The sequence below is a fragment of the Cannabis sativa genome, chromosome 1 (genome assembly GCF_029168945.1).
Source record: "Cannabis sativa cultivar Pink pepper isolate KNU-18-1 chromosome 1, ASM2916894v1, whole genome shotgun sequence".
Lineage (NCBI taxonomy): Eukaryota > Viridiplantae > Streptophyta > Magnoliopsida > Rosales > Cannabaceae > Cannabis > Cannabis sativa.
The window spans coordinates 34,852,802-34,866,106 of NC_083601.1; the positions used below are offsets into that span (position 1 = coordinate 34,852,802).

The window sequence follows — 13,305 nt, forward strand, 5'->3', positions numbered from 1 at the left end:
CCAAATGAAACTTTGGTAACATTTATTTGAGGCCAGGTTGAGATGTTTGGGTAGAGAAATCAGTGTCAACCGAGGGGACCAATTAATATCCATGCTGATCATTCTCACATACCACATTATTATTGTCATTAACATGTCTCCGCTACCAGCCACTCCATTCTTTGTTCTTTAGTAGAGCAACATGGCCATTATAATTGCTGTTTTTTGAAACACAAAATGATGACTACTATATATGCCCTATAGCTAATTCATTTCAAAATCAAAACAGCAATATTGTCAAGTTACATATATTGATCTGTTCATTCTAATAACGTCACGAGGGACACAGTATGACCCAAATGATGTAACATATCAGATTGAATCATTTAATTTGTTTCTAAACAAGATCGTGTTTAGTTTATAACCATTTTTAATTATTTTACATCTTGCAAACTAACTAAATTATATGGATTAATTAATTAATTGGCTAGCTGTTCTATTCTATCTAATTAAAGAAGATTATTGGTAGCTAGATAGGAATCTAGCTAGCCAAGATCAGCTAGTTAGCGAAATATATATATAGTTGGTTCCAATATAATCATGGCCCAATATCTTATGAGAGATATCAATTAATGGACCAGCTAAGCATTAATTATCAAACTAAACTATTGGGATTTTTATTTATTTATTTTTTCTAACAACTAATGGGATAATTTTATTTACTAATTAACTAAATTTCTTCAAATGATTTTCAAATCGATTATTAAATTTCCGGTAGTTCATCACGTGTTTTTTTGAAAAGCATGCATGATTTTTCTTTTTATCCCATGTTAATAGCAAAACTAATATCGAGTATATAAATATATGTATGTGTGTACTATATTAATATACATTATATAAGTTATAAGGAATTAAATTAGTTTTATTCTTTTGGATTAAATATTCTAGTTACTAATTATCCATCAACTGAAGATAGTTATGTATTCAAATTAAATAAGAACACAAAGAAATAGAAACTTAGAGCATAAAAATATACGTGGCTTTTACAGCCAGACCAGCCCAAACAAACAAAAAAACATGAGTGGGGACCAACGACATTGCAGGGCAAGAATGTTCTCATTTGGTTGCTAAATTTGTTTTTAATTGTATGAACAGAACAGCCAGAAATTTGAAAACTTGATTGAATGAAAGAGAAGTTACTTGGGAGTTTTTGATAATATTTAGGATGAGATTTCTGTGATCAAAATTCAAACTAATTAGAAGGCAATAATAATATATATAGTACCGATCGACTAGTAATCTAAGGCATCAATGGGTTCCTCTTTCTCTCTAACCTGAGCAACTGACTCAAATGGAGACACATATATACGTACATATGCAAAACCAAGACAAAAGTATAATACAAAAGGCAACTCATTTCACTTTATATCTTTATTATTAGTTGTACTTCTTCTCCATCTTCAAAAAGTTATTATCAGCCAATTATAATAAATATACTAACACTAAGTCATTATCATTAATTTTTTATTAGTATGTAATAATTACAATCTCTTTTCAAATTTAGTCAACTTTTACGTCTAAAATTACATCTTGAAATAATTCCCGATGACTTTTGCTTGATCTATCGGCAAACTATTCACATCTAGGGCATTCGTCATAGGTGTGAGGACCCCCACAGAGCTCACAAGTAACTTGAGCCTGTTTTGCTTGAACAACCATCAGCTTTGTCAGGGCCTCTACTTGGACTGTTAATTTGGTGATGCCGTCTATCTCATGCATACCAGCTACCTAGCTCCTTCTTCGTTTGGCCTCTTTCAATTGGTCATTGTTGATTATTCATAGCCATTTCTTCTAGCAAATCATAGGCCTTGTTTTGCACTTTTTCCCATAAATGCCCCACCAGCTGCGACATCTATAATCGTTCTGGTGTTACCAATCAACCTGTTGTACAAGTTATGAACCAACATCCACTTTTCAATCCCATGATATGGACATTTCCTGATTAGATCCTTGAACCTCTCCCAAGCCTCATGGAGAGATTCATTGTCCAGCTGACAAAAATTATTAATTTCTCCTCGCAGCTTGGCAGACTTTGCTGGAGGAAAAAACTTAGACAAGAACTTTGTTGCCAAATCAGTCCATGTTGGAATGGAGTTCGGTAGCAAGGAGATCAACCAACTTTTGGCCCGCTCCCTCAGCGAAAATAGGAATAGTCTCAAACGGATGGCATCATCGCTGACTCCGTTTACCTTGAAAGTCTGACATAACTCCATGAAATTGGACAAGTGCAAATTTGGGTCTTCAGAGGGGAGTCCACCAAAGTGGACTGAAGACTGCACCATTTGGAGTGTGGCCTGATTTATTTCAAAGTTATTGGCCTCCACGGCAGGTGGTCTTATGCAAGACTGAACCCCTGTCAAAGTTGGGAGAATGTAGTCTCTCAGACTACGACCGTTTGCCTGGTCTTCAACGGCACCTCCGTTATTACCGTTGTTGCCGCCATTAGCATTGTCAGCCATGACTTCTTCTGTTTCAGCTCTTGCTACACTTCTTTCTTGCCTTTTGTTTTTTCTGTTTCTTTTACAGGTCTTTTCAATTTCAAGATCAACCGGCAGTATTACACTTTGTCCTTGACGTCGCATACACCTTCAATTCCTGAATAGATTAAGACACTTTGTCCTTGACGTCGAATCCTGTTGTTTCAATTACCCAATTGTTAATGCTAATTGCTATTCTTCTTTCTTTATGTGAATGACAGATTATAAAAATAACCTAACTCTTTAATTTCAGATCTTTTAGGTCATAAATCACATGTTATCTAATCATCTCTGAATTAGACTAACATGTAATCAACATTAAGTAATAATCTAAATGTCACAAAGGCTATGCAAATACTTTCGTTTCACATCAAAACCTAGTTTATCTAATTTTAGCATTCTCAATTCTCACTTTTCAGATTTTAAATTGGGATCATAAAGCATGCAAAAGGTGATTAATCTTAAACATGTAATTGAACACAAATATGGATATTTCACAATCAAGAAAGGAGAAATAGTAATTATTATTAACTAAAGACAATGTCAATTAACATTCATCATCTCCCTAAATAAGAGTTTAGTTCATAACATCCATAATCAAATCCATAATTAAAATTGACACAGAAAATAGCATAGAAAGATTAAAGAGAGAAGAAAGAACTGGTTGGAGAGATCGATCCGGATCGCCACAAGCCGCTCTTGAAGTCTCCGCCTTTATTTTTAGGGCTTCAATTCTGAATGAATATCACTTTTCACGAACTCCTTTTTAATTAAGCCTTCTCTTTAAAATTCGTGAAATTACAAAATTTCCCAAAAATCATGTCATTGAGGTTTTGCCGCGACGAAGGAATTTCTACAATTTTGTAAAACTCTCTGTCAATCCGCGTCGCAGCGAAGGTTTTCCTCGCCGCGGCAAGATTAGGCAACAAAGTCTCTTGTTTGTTTTTCTTCTCAATTTTTTCACCACTTGTCCTCAATTCTTGTAAGTACTTTCTTTAAACATCTGGGGGCCTGAAACAAAAGAATCAAACGTAAATTTGTCTTAAAACTAGAAACAAAGAGTAAAAACTACCCGAAAATATGATCCGAAACTTAGACTAAAATTAGCCTAACAACCGAAATCCTTAAATTTAATAATTTCAATAGTTTAGAAAAAAAATTTAACGGCTTAAAAATTCAAGGGACATTATTTAATACATATCAAAATTCAAGAGACAAAAATCCTAATTAGACATATATTTAATTATTCTTTTTCTTGTATAAAACCCCTTAGAGCATCTCGAATGATCCAAAGAGATAATGTTTTATTTTATCTCTTTTTCACATTATTTTTGAGGCACTCTTACTTCTAAAAACACTTCAACTATAATTATAATTTATAATCTCACACATTATTACATACATAAATTTTTTTCTTTATTAAACTAATATATATTGCACATTTAATTTTTTATTTTAAAAAAATCATAAGTAAATTTTAAAAATAACATTCTTTTATTTATAACGATATTACATTTTTATATTTTAAGACCTAAGCTTTCTCCCTCATTAAACATTCTTCAAAATGCGATCATTAAAAATGCTCTTGTTGTAAGCTGAAGATCATCACAGACTTTAACATTATTACAAACTTTTAACAGAATATTGCAACTTGCAAGTGTGCCCTAAGGCCAAGTCCAATACAGACACTCAAATACAAAGACTCTCAAACTGTTTTAGTAACAACAAACTAACAGAAATAGATTACAACAAGAAGAACAAAATATAGCTCAGCAACTAAACTCCCTAACTGCAACTACTTCTACAACCTATAGATACACAGATCCAAGTTGAGAGAACAACGTAAAGCCTTTTTTCATCTCCTTCGAGCTGAGTTAGAGTGAGAGGGTAGAGAGAGAAGCTCCTCGGAGCTCAAAAGAAAGAGACTTAGTGAGAGATCGAGAAAGATAAATAGAGAGAATATCATTAGAGATTATCAACCAAAAGTTCTGTGGTTGAAATCTGAAATCACACTTGTAATTACCTATTGAATCTAGTGGAGAATCAAGCTATTATGTGTAACTCATACTTTAGGGTTTTGTTTCTTTGCAATTGGGCTGGACCGAGTTCAAACTGGACTCTTTGTTTTTGAATTTTACCAACTTTCATGGACGCGTGATTAAGTTTGCAATAATACCATAATATGCAATTTTATTAATTTTGTGTTTTGCGAGTTAGAACTTGCAGATTCTAACACTTTTAGCTTAGTTAATTGTTAGTTATCACTAACTAATTCTGGTTCTTTCTCTTTTCATGTGCACCTATATAATTGACTCTTTCATTCAGCCGAAGAAAAAAAAAAGACTTTTAGTACTGATTATTCATTCAATCAATATACAATAGGATTCTTTGCTTTGCTAAAGTCTTTTCCCTAAAAAAGCTATTTTATAGTTTTTACTTTCAAATAATACTGAATATTGAAGCAAAATATATGTAAGAAATATTATTTAGACTGTTTTTCTGTGTAACAAAAAGTATCACAAACATAAAGATCGTGAGTTACAAGATTATTATCTAGCTAGCGGATGATAACTCACTCAGAATACATGCCAGAACCGATACTAAAGGTCCAACTTAACATTGTGTAGAAAAACTACAGTGATGATCAAAGACCAACCGTATATATAGAGGCAAGGGTGCACCAAAATGTCCCATTTTTCAAATACGGGATGGGATTCCTCACCTCACCTTACCATGAATTTAACTTCCATTCCAAGTACCATTGTACCACATACTACATAGGGTGCTAAATAAACAATAATATAAGCTGCCTAGAGGAAAGAAGGACAAGAATTTGATATGACTGACAGAATTAATACAAATATGCCTACTATCATAGTATGAAACAGTAAGAAACTGTTTCATTATAACCAAAAACCTAGTCATATAACTTAACATGGATGATCATCTCTATTTCTGGCCTTTCTTTCTCCACAAGTCTCCAAACATTTTTATCCCAGAACCCTTTCGTTTTCCACTACCGAAACCATCATCCAAATCAGGAGACCCCATGAAACCTCCAAAGCCACCAGCTTGGGGCTCGTAGCTACCACCGAAATGTTTGTCCATGGAGCCACACCTCTCAGAGATTCTCCCATTCATGTCCATGCCTCCGGAAAGTACAGCTGCTGCAGCATCTGCTGCTTTTCTCCACTGCTCTGTCTGCACTCTTATCTTCTTCATCTCAGTCTCGAGTTCCTCCTTGGCTGCTTCCACGGATTTCAGCTGCTCACTCAGTTGAGCTGCATTCGATTTGCTGCTTTCCAGGTCTTCTCCAAGTTGACTCAACCTCAGGGACATTTCCTCTTCCTTGGTTTGACCAGATGAGATTTTTGAAGCAGCTTCCTCCAGCTTGTTCTTCAGGTTTTCATTTTCTTGACCATAAACATCCACTTCCTTTTCCTTCTCTTCTAATTTGGTTCTCAGCATTTTTATTTCATCATTCTTTAGAGCCAATTCTTTCATGGTTGACTTTTCTAGCTCCTCCAATGCAGGTGGAGGCTCAATAGAAATGTCAACTAGTTTGCTGTCTTTTTGAACCTCCTCTTCAGTGAGTTGACTAGTTTCAAGTTTTGGTTCAACTGTCATTTTCTCCACTAGAACCTCAAAAACATCAGTTTCCTGCTGCTGGTTATCTCCCACAACATCATTAGAGGGACTGATATCCCTTTCATTGAATTCTTGTGTTACCTTTGGGGGTTTCTCCTCCTCTGGAACTATTGGTTTCTCAATCTTTTTCTCCAACTGTTCTTGGGCTTCTTTCTTTGCAGCCTCAGCAGAAGCCAGCTGCTCTTTGAGATTCTTCAGTTCTTCTTGTGCCTGCCCAAGTTGTGATTCTAAATCAGCAATGCGTGTGCCAAATTTCTTCTGAGTTACAGGTTCAGATTTTGTGCCTCTTGGGGAACGACGGTCCAATGGCTTTGGACTCCGCTCAGTAATTGGCCGATGGTGTAGAGGATCTGAATCAGAGCTTGAAGTCCTGAGATGTGGTGGGACTCTAGCAGCTGACCTTTGAGGCCCTTCCGATGCTCCCCTATTCACCATACCAAAAATTCAACAACATTTCCTTCTAATAAATGTAATACAAAAACTACTCAAGCCATTTCAGTATGCAGAGAAAATAATACAGTGAGGATATGCTTAACAATAACCACATCACCAAGGAAAACAAAAGCATGCATGCTCCCATCCATGTAATGAATGATATGGGGAAATTCCCATGTAGCTTGTTCAGGTATCAACCCAAGTCCTATGAAGCCTTTTGGGAAAGTGCCCAAAAATAAAACCATGAGAGATTAGACTCAAAGCGGATAGTATCATACTAATATGGAAGTCAATGTGACGTAGCGGCCCCACAAAGTAGAAGAACAGGGCCCAACAAGTGGTATCAGAGCTGCTAAGGGTCCTTGAAAAACTCATTGAATGGCCATATGGAACATCTAAGATACAGAGTATCTTGAAACAACTACTGGATTATCATATTCAACTTAAGTGATGCAATCATTAGGTTGGTTGATAAAGAAGAAACTCCAGCAAAAAATTGGAGGAAGTTGGAGGAGCAATTCCAACATGGCTTGATTTCAGTTCACTTTACCACAACAAATATTTGTGATAACAGACAGAGAATTGAACAAAAATCTAAAGTATGAAGCTAAAACATAACCCCCCAATGCAACTTTGTAATCATGATAAATATGCATATATATTTTTATTTCAATATAAGGTTTCAAAGTTTCTAACCTTGATCTCGGCATTTGGTTATACTGATACTGAACAAGAGACAGTAGAATATCAATAAAAGCGTGTGATCTGCATATTACGATACAAGTAGAAGAAAAATAAGAACAGTTGCCAACATTAAAATTTTATATGAAAAACAAATGCTTTTGGATATATCCCAGATCGGCTACAACTACAAGATCCTAAATTGAAGGAAGCTGTCTTCAACAATTCAACCCACTTCAATGCATAATGTGGTGTGGCAACAATGCCCTTTCCAAACCAAAACTCTTCACTCAGAACAAGCAAAATGAACAGCATGTTAGAATATATTTGCATATACTGTACTGTAATATTACATCAATTTCTTTTAATATATTTATTAATTTTAATTTATTTCATATATATATCAAAGAATATATGTAATAATGTAACAAATTTAATTTCTTAATTGATTGTGAAATATTTAATTGTGGTGGAAATTTGATGAACCGTGTCACTTATATTTATATGGTAAAGAGTTAGTGAGAAGTTGGAAATCCGACTATGAGTTCTAATTCTTTTTTCATTTTCTTTTGCAGATCGAAGTTTATCTCAATCCGTATAATGTTCAATCTATTATTTCCTCTAACACAATCTACTTACTTTCCCTACTTCTGATTCTACGGTTTTTATTTGGCTAGTTATGCCACTACATATTAATTTAAAGAGACATTTTAACAATTAGCAGCAGAATCCCATCTGGGTTATGGTTTTTATTAGAGTCTGAAAGCTTGACAGGCTCAAAAAGATCTACAGGCTTCCAAGGTTTGGTCTTTGCTCAAATTTATTTCAAACAAAGGCATATACTTCTATGGTGTAAACATATCGAAACAGAGCAATAATATTAGCATATCACATATTAGCATGCATGCTGGTTTTCCTGTATTCTACCCCCCATAAAGGCCAAGCAATAGATATTGTTCTCACTAAGAAACATTTGATGGGCGTTCAACTTTGACCCACCACTAAGTAAAAAAGTTCTAAGGATATCAACGATGGAGATTGCAGGAATAGAGATCTGAGCTCATTTTTGACTAAACTGTCTTTCGTTTGTCTACAGCCATGAGTAGAACCAAAAAAAAAAAAAAATCAAGGGCCTAGCTAAGGGTAAATACAAAACATCTCTCTCACAAGATTTGAACTCTTTCTTTTTTCTTTTTCCGTCGTTATAGGATATTTCCGAACAGTGAATACACTAGTAACACATCATTACACCAAGGTATTAACTTGAATTCTCAAGTGAAGAAAAACAAGACATGAAAAAGATTTGTAGAGAAAATAAGAAGACAAAAAACAGAGAAAGAAAATACGAAATTCTAACCTTTTAATGTAAGTAAACAGCACCACAGTAGCTAAATTTGAGCTAAAAAATGCAACGGCATAATCAGAGATTCAGAGTTGCTGCATTGAAATTCTAGTAAAGATGAATAAAACTACTCAGCACCTAATGATAATGGGCAAGTTGCCTAGTAGTGGTGGGGAGACAATGTTTATGGGTTGTTAGAAAGAAAATAGTTGTGGGACTGAGAAATAGTGTAATAAATTGACAGCTTTTTTTGAAACACAAAGGCTAGGCGGTAAATAAATAAATAAATAAACTTGCCCAGAAACAGTTTAAGCTAGAAAGAGAAAGTGGCATAGAAGAGAGTGAGGCCTAGAGAGAGACAGAGAGGAGTTTGAAGTTTGAATTAAAGGTGTTTGAACAGGCTGAGAAGAGAAGTGAGAAGGACAGTGGCTTTGGAGAAAGGCAAGAGGAAGAGGACAAGAGGGTCATTTTGGGGACATCAAATAATTCAATATCCATTACTGAAGAGAGTGAAAAAAAAAAATACTAATAATTCAAAATCTATACAATAGTAATATACATATTTCTATTATGGCTAGATAGGGGATCTTTGGGAATCCAACCTGTATCTTAACTCTTGTCCTTTTGTCCCATTTTAAAGTTCAAACCTTTTTCTATTCACAATGTTTTCATTTTTTGTTTTCTCTCTACTTTTTCGATGACAATACGTGCGTTTGGACCATACGACTATATATATATATATATAAAAATAAGTCCAGGTGTGCATGCAAAGCAATATTATACATATGGGATAATTTGGATATTTAGCTCTCAACTTTAATAAATTTTGGCATTAAAATTTTTTCTTCAATTATTAAAATTGTTAAATTTAAAAAATTTTATCTAATTTTATTAATATAGCAATTGTGCATATGCTAAACTCTACACTCAAATTTTAATATCTACTAAATTTATAAATCATGTCTTCTAAACTTTCAAAATTACAAAATTGTATCTTTTAAATTTTTATTCACATTAAATTTTGTTAAATAAAATTACACAGAAGTTTTAAATCTAATATCTTAATAGTTGGGGAAAAAATTTTAATGACCTAAAAAATTTAAAAGACATAATTTAATACATGTCAAAGTTTAGAATACAAAAATTCAAATTAGCACCATATGATAGTTGGAACTCTCTTTGCCTTGTTTCTCCTAAAAGCTCTGCATTATTGTACATTAAGATGCCTTGATTAATTATATTATACAGTTTATTTCCTTTATAAAAGAGAAAGGTGTAATTTTTTTTATATTGCATTTGTTGGGAATTTGGGAACTTGGGAACTTGGAAGTTGAAAAGTATTATTTTATGTTTTCTTTTTCTCGATGATTAAGTATCATTTTGTTATTTCCCACTTTATCAAAAACAACTAACTATGGTGGCCAAGACCAAACAATGTGATTAGTATATATATTTGAATTCACATAATTAGTCATTACAAGTGTAGTAGTAATGAGTGGATTCAACCAAAGGAAAAGAGGGTTTTCTTTACTTCATAAATAATATCAACAATAATGAAAAGGTCATAGAATGAAAGAAGGACCACTACTCCTCTTTCTCATTAGTCTGTCCATTTCATGATGAGAAAGAAAAAGAGTACAAGTAGAACAACACCACGATAGAAAGTTAAAAAAAAATAAAAAACATGTAAAGCTCACTTTTATAGTTTAACTTGAAACTAGACTTAACAAGTAGGCTAATTAGCAATTTTTTTACTCGAATTTTGACATATGTTAAATCATATTCTTAAATTTTTTTTGCCGTTAAAAATTTCTCCTGAATTATTAAGATTATTAAATTTAAGAACTTTTGTCTAATTCCATTCAATTTTAATGTTTTAGTAATTGTTTATGTACAAAGTCATACTCCCCAAATTTTAATATCTACCAAATCATGTCCCTCAAACTTTTATATGTACTAAATCATGCCCCTTGAACTTTCATCATGCTATAATTTTTTTATTAAAATTAGATAAAAGTCCTTAAATCTAGCAATTTTAATAGTTCATGAAGAATTTTTAACGGCAAAAAAAATTGAGAAAACATGATTTAATACATGTCAAAATTCTTCGAGAAGAAAAATTAATAATTAGCCTAAAAAGTATCTTGCGAAATAATATACCTCTTATTGATTGTCCAGGTGCAACTTGCAAGAAGTGGGTCCTAGGATATTGAAACAAACAAATGATCAATTTACACAAACAATGATCCATAATTAAAATTCAACTAGAAACAAGAAATTAAAAATATATATAATATATTGATACATATACAAAAATCAATGATTGATAAAAATATTATTAGTATTTACTTTTAGAGCATAACAACGAACATCGTAAAGTACAAAATACAATAACCCATATCTGCATTATTATGAACCCAAGACTCATAATTATTATTGCTAACAATTTCTTTTTTAAACCAACTAGCATTTAACCCACCGCAGGTCAACAATCGAAACATGGTTCTGAAATCAATTATTAGATTAATAAATCTATGCATAATATAATTCTAATATGGAATATATACAGCAACGAGAAACTTCACATATATAATGCATGCAAATCTCCACATATTGATCAGGTATATAAATTTTCCAAAATCTGGTATTTCCAAAACAATTTATATGAGTAGATGGTGTTTCTTTCTTTTTTTTTTCTTTCTTTTTCTCTGAAAGGAGATGGTGTTTCTAAAAGAATGAATATTATTTCCCATCAAAATCTATGCCATCATGTTTGAATATTTGACAATATATAAAATTCACTTTGAATAAAATAATGTTTATCATAGAATTAAACCAAATATTTAATTTTTTGTAAAACGATCTACAAATTGTGTCGCTTATGTTGTTGCTAGAGCCATTTGTTATATAGTTGATTGTGATGGGGCTAATACTACACCGGAATTAGCCTCTGTTTTGATGGCTGATTTGGTTTAATAAAATTCTGAAGTTTATTTTCAAATAAAAAATAAAAAACCAAATATTCACTTTGAATAAAATTCGTTGGAGTATTTACAAAATTCTCCCCAAAACTCGTGTAATTGATTAATTCTGTAACTATATATACTAAAGCACTACATGCTAACTTTTTTTTTCCACATATATTCTGCCAAAAACCATTAGAATGAAACACCCATAATACCTTATGAGATTTGGTCAGTTAGGGCATCGCTCTAGACTCACATCTTTTGTTAATTATAATTCAAGTTGTCGAATCCAAAGTGCTCAAAAAAAAATGACTCCTTTTGTTAAATCTATGGAACAATTTAAGAGAGATGGTTTAGTTTTATGATTATTTATGTTGCATAATTTGCAGAGATATATATATTATTTCAAAATCAATAGCGTGGAATAAAGGTGACGTGGTCCATACTCATAACTTAATTGATGAAAAGCATGTATTTAAGGAGGTCCAAACCATGAAAACTTAACCCAACAACCATGCATGGTCCATAGCAAAGCATGTGAAACCAGTGAAAGTAGATCACCTTTCTTTCTTATATTAAGAGACATAGCATGTGAAACATAAATGGTTTTGATATCTCTTCCACCTACTCCTTAGGCCCAACTTGATTCATTATTACCACAATTCTTCTCACACATTATTCGTTGACTCTACCACAATTGGCCGAGAGTATCGAATCAAACATTGATACAACTTACAAGATATGAAAATGCTACTCATCAGTAACTTTACATAAAATATAGAAGGGAAAAATGAGTGAATAATTAACACAGTTTTTTCAAGCACTTAAAAAAATCATTTATATACTTAACATTACGTGGTTTGGTGACTCATGGGAAATGTATATATATATTAATTATTATCTCACCATATGACTAACAGATAACGTATAAATATAATACATGCTTTTATGGCAGCATTAACTAGTCTTGAAACGCCCTCGATTAGAAGGGCAGTTGAGATTAAATTATCAATACACTAACTAGGTCCAAAAGTACAAAAATTTCTAAAAGAGGACGGACAATATTTAGTACGACAACATATTTTCAAAAAAAAAAAAAAAAAAAAAAAAAACAAGAACTGCACGATGGTTATGAAATTGGTGTACTCAAATTAGAAATGGGCTTTTTTTTTTACTAATTTAATCAATAAAAAGAAAATTTCTCTGAACAATAATAATAATAAAAAAAAAAGACCAAATTCAAATTGCCATATAATAGCTCATTCAATACTCTGCATATATCCCATGTACGATACATCGAAATTGAATGCCAGACATTACTTTGCGAAAACTCTGTGCACTGCGTCAAAGTTAAAACGTTAACAACTAATGTATGGTCTCCAGTCCAATCCGTGCACCTCTTTTTTTATTATTATTATTCAATTTTTTTATTCTTTTGCAAGATCTCTCACGTGATAAAATAAATAAAAGAAAAGGCTAGCTCCATATGAGTTAAACTGTTCTCGCACTGATCACCAACTCCAATACAGATCCACATCCATAAACATTATTCCAACAATCTCAACTGACATTGGTAAAGTTCCTCTTCTTCTCAACCAACACAAGACTGAGGGGGCTTATAAATTCTAACACCTACTCTTCCCAGGTTATTGTCTCCAAAAGACATGGTAAAAAGACCACTTATTTACATTAAATTTTGGAATCAGGTGCTATCAAT

General features: G+C 32.7%; 1 protein-coding gene and 1 non-coding gene across 3 annotated transcripts; one reads left to right on the top strand and one right to left on the bottom strand.

The window, feature by feature from the left end:
- The first annotated feature begins 1,956 nt into the window (after positions 1-1,956).
- On the top strand, positions 1,957-2,063 carry LOC115702102 (small nucleolar RNA R71). Its single transcript, XR_004008797.1, has one exon. It is a non-coding gene; the product is annotated as a small nucleolar RNA R71 (small nucleolar RNA).
- Positions 2,064-5,192: 3,129 nt separating this feature from the next.
- Positions 5,193-10,802, bottom strand: LOC115702095 (interactor of constitutive active ROPs 4). Of its 2 annotated transcripts, none has more exons than XM_030629541.2 (3): positions 10,783-10,802; positions 7,296-7,364; positions 5,193-6,588 (listed from the first exon to the last, which is right to left on the bottom strand). In XM_030629541.2, the coding sequence occupies exons 2-3, from the start codon at positions 7,307-7,309 to the stop codon at positions 5,466-5,468; spliced, it is 1,137 nt and encodes a 378-aa protein (XP_030485401.1). In that variant the 5' UTR covers positions 7,310-7,364; positions 10,783-10,802; the 3' UTR covers positions 5,193-5,465. The 2 variants fall into 2 exon arrangements, with proteins under 2 accessions (XP_030485401.1, XP_030485400.1); XM_030629540.2 differs by lacking the exon at positions 10,783-10,802 and adding an exon at positions 8,638-9,140.
- Positions 10,803-13,305: the final 2,503 nt, after the last annotated feature.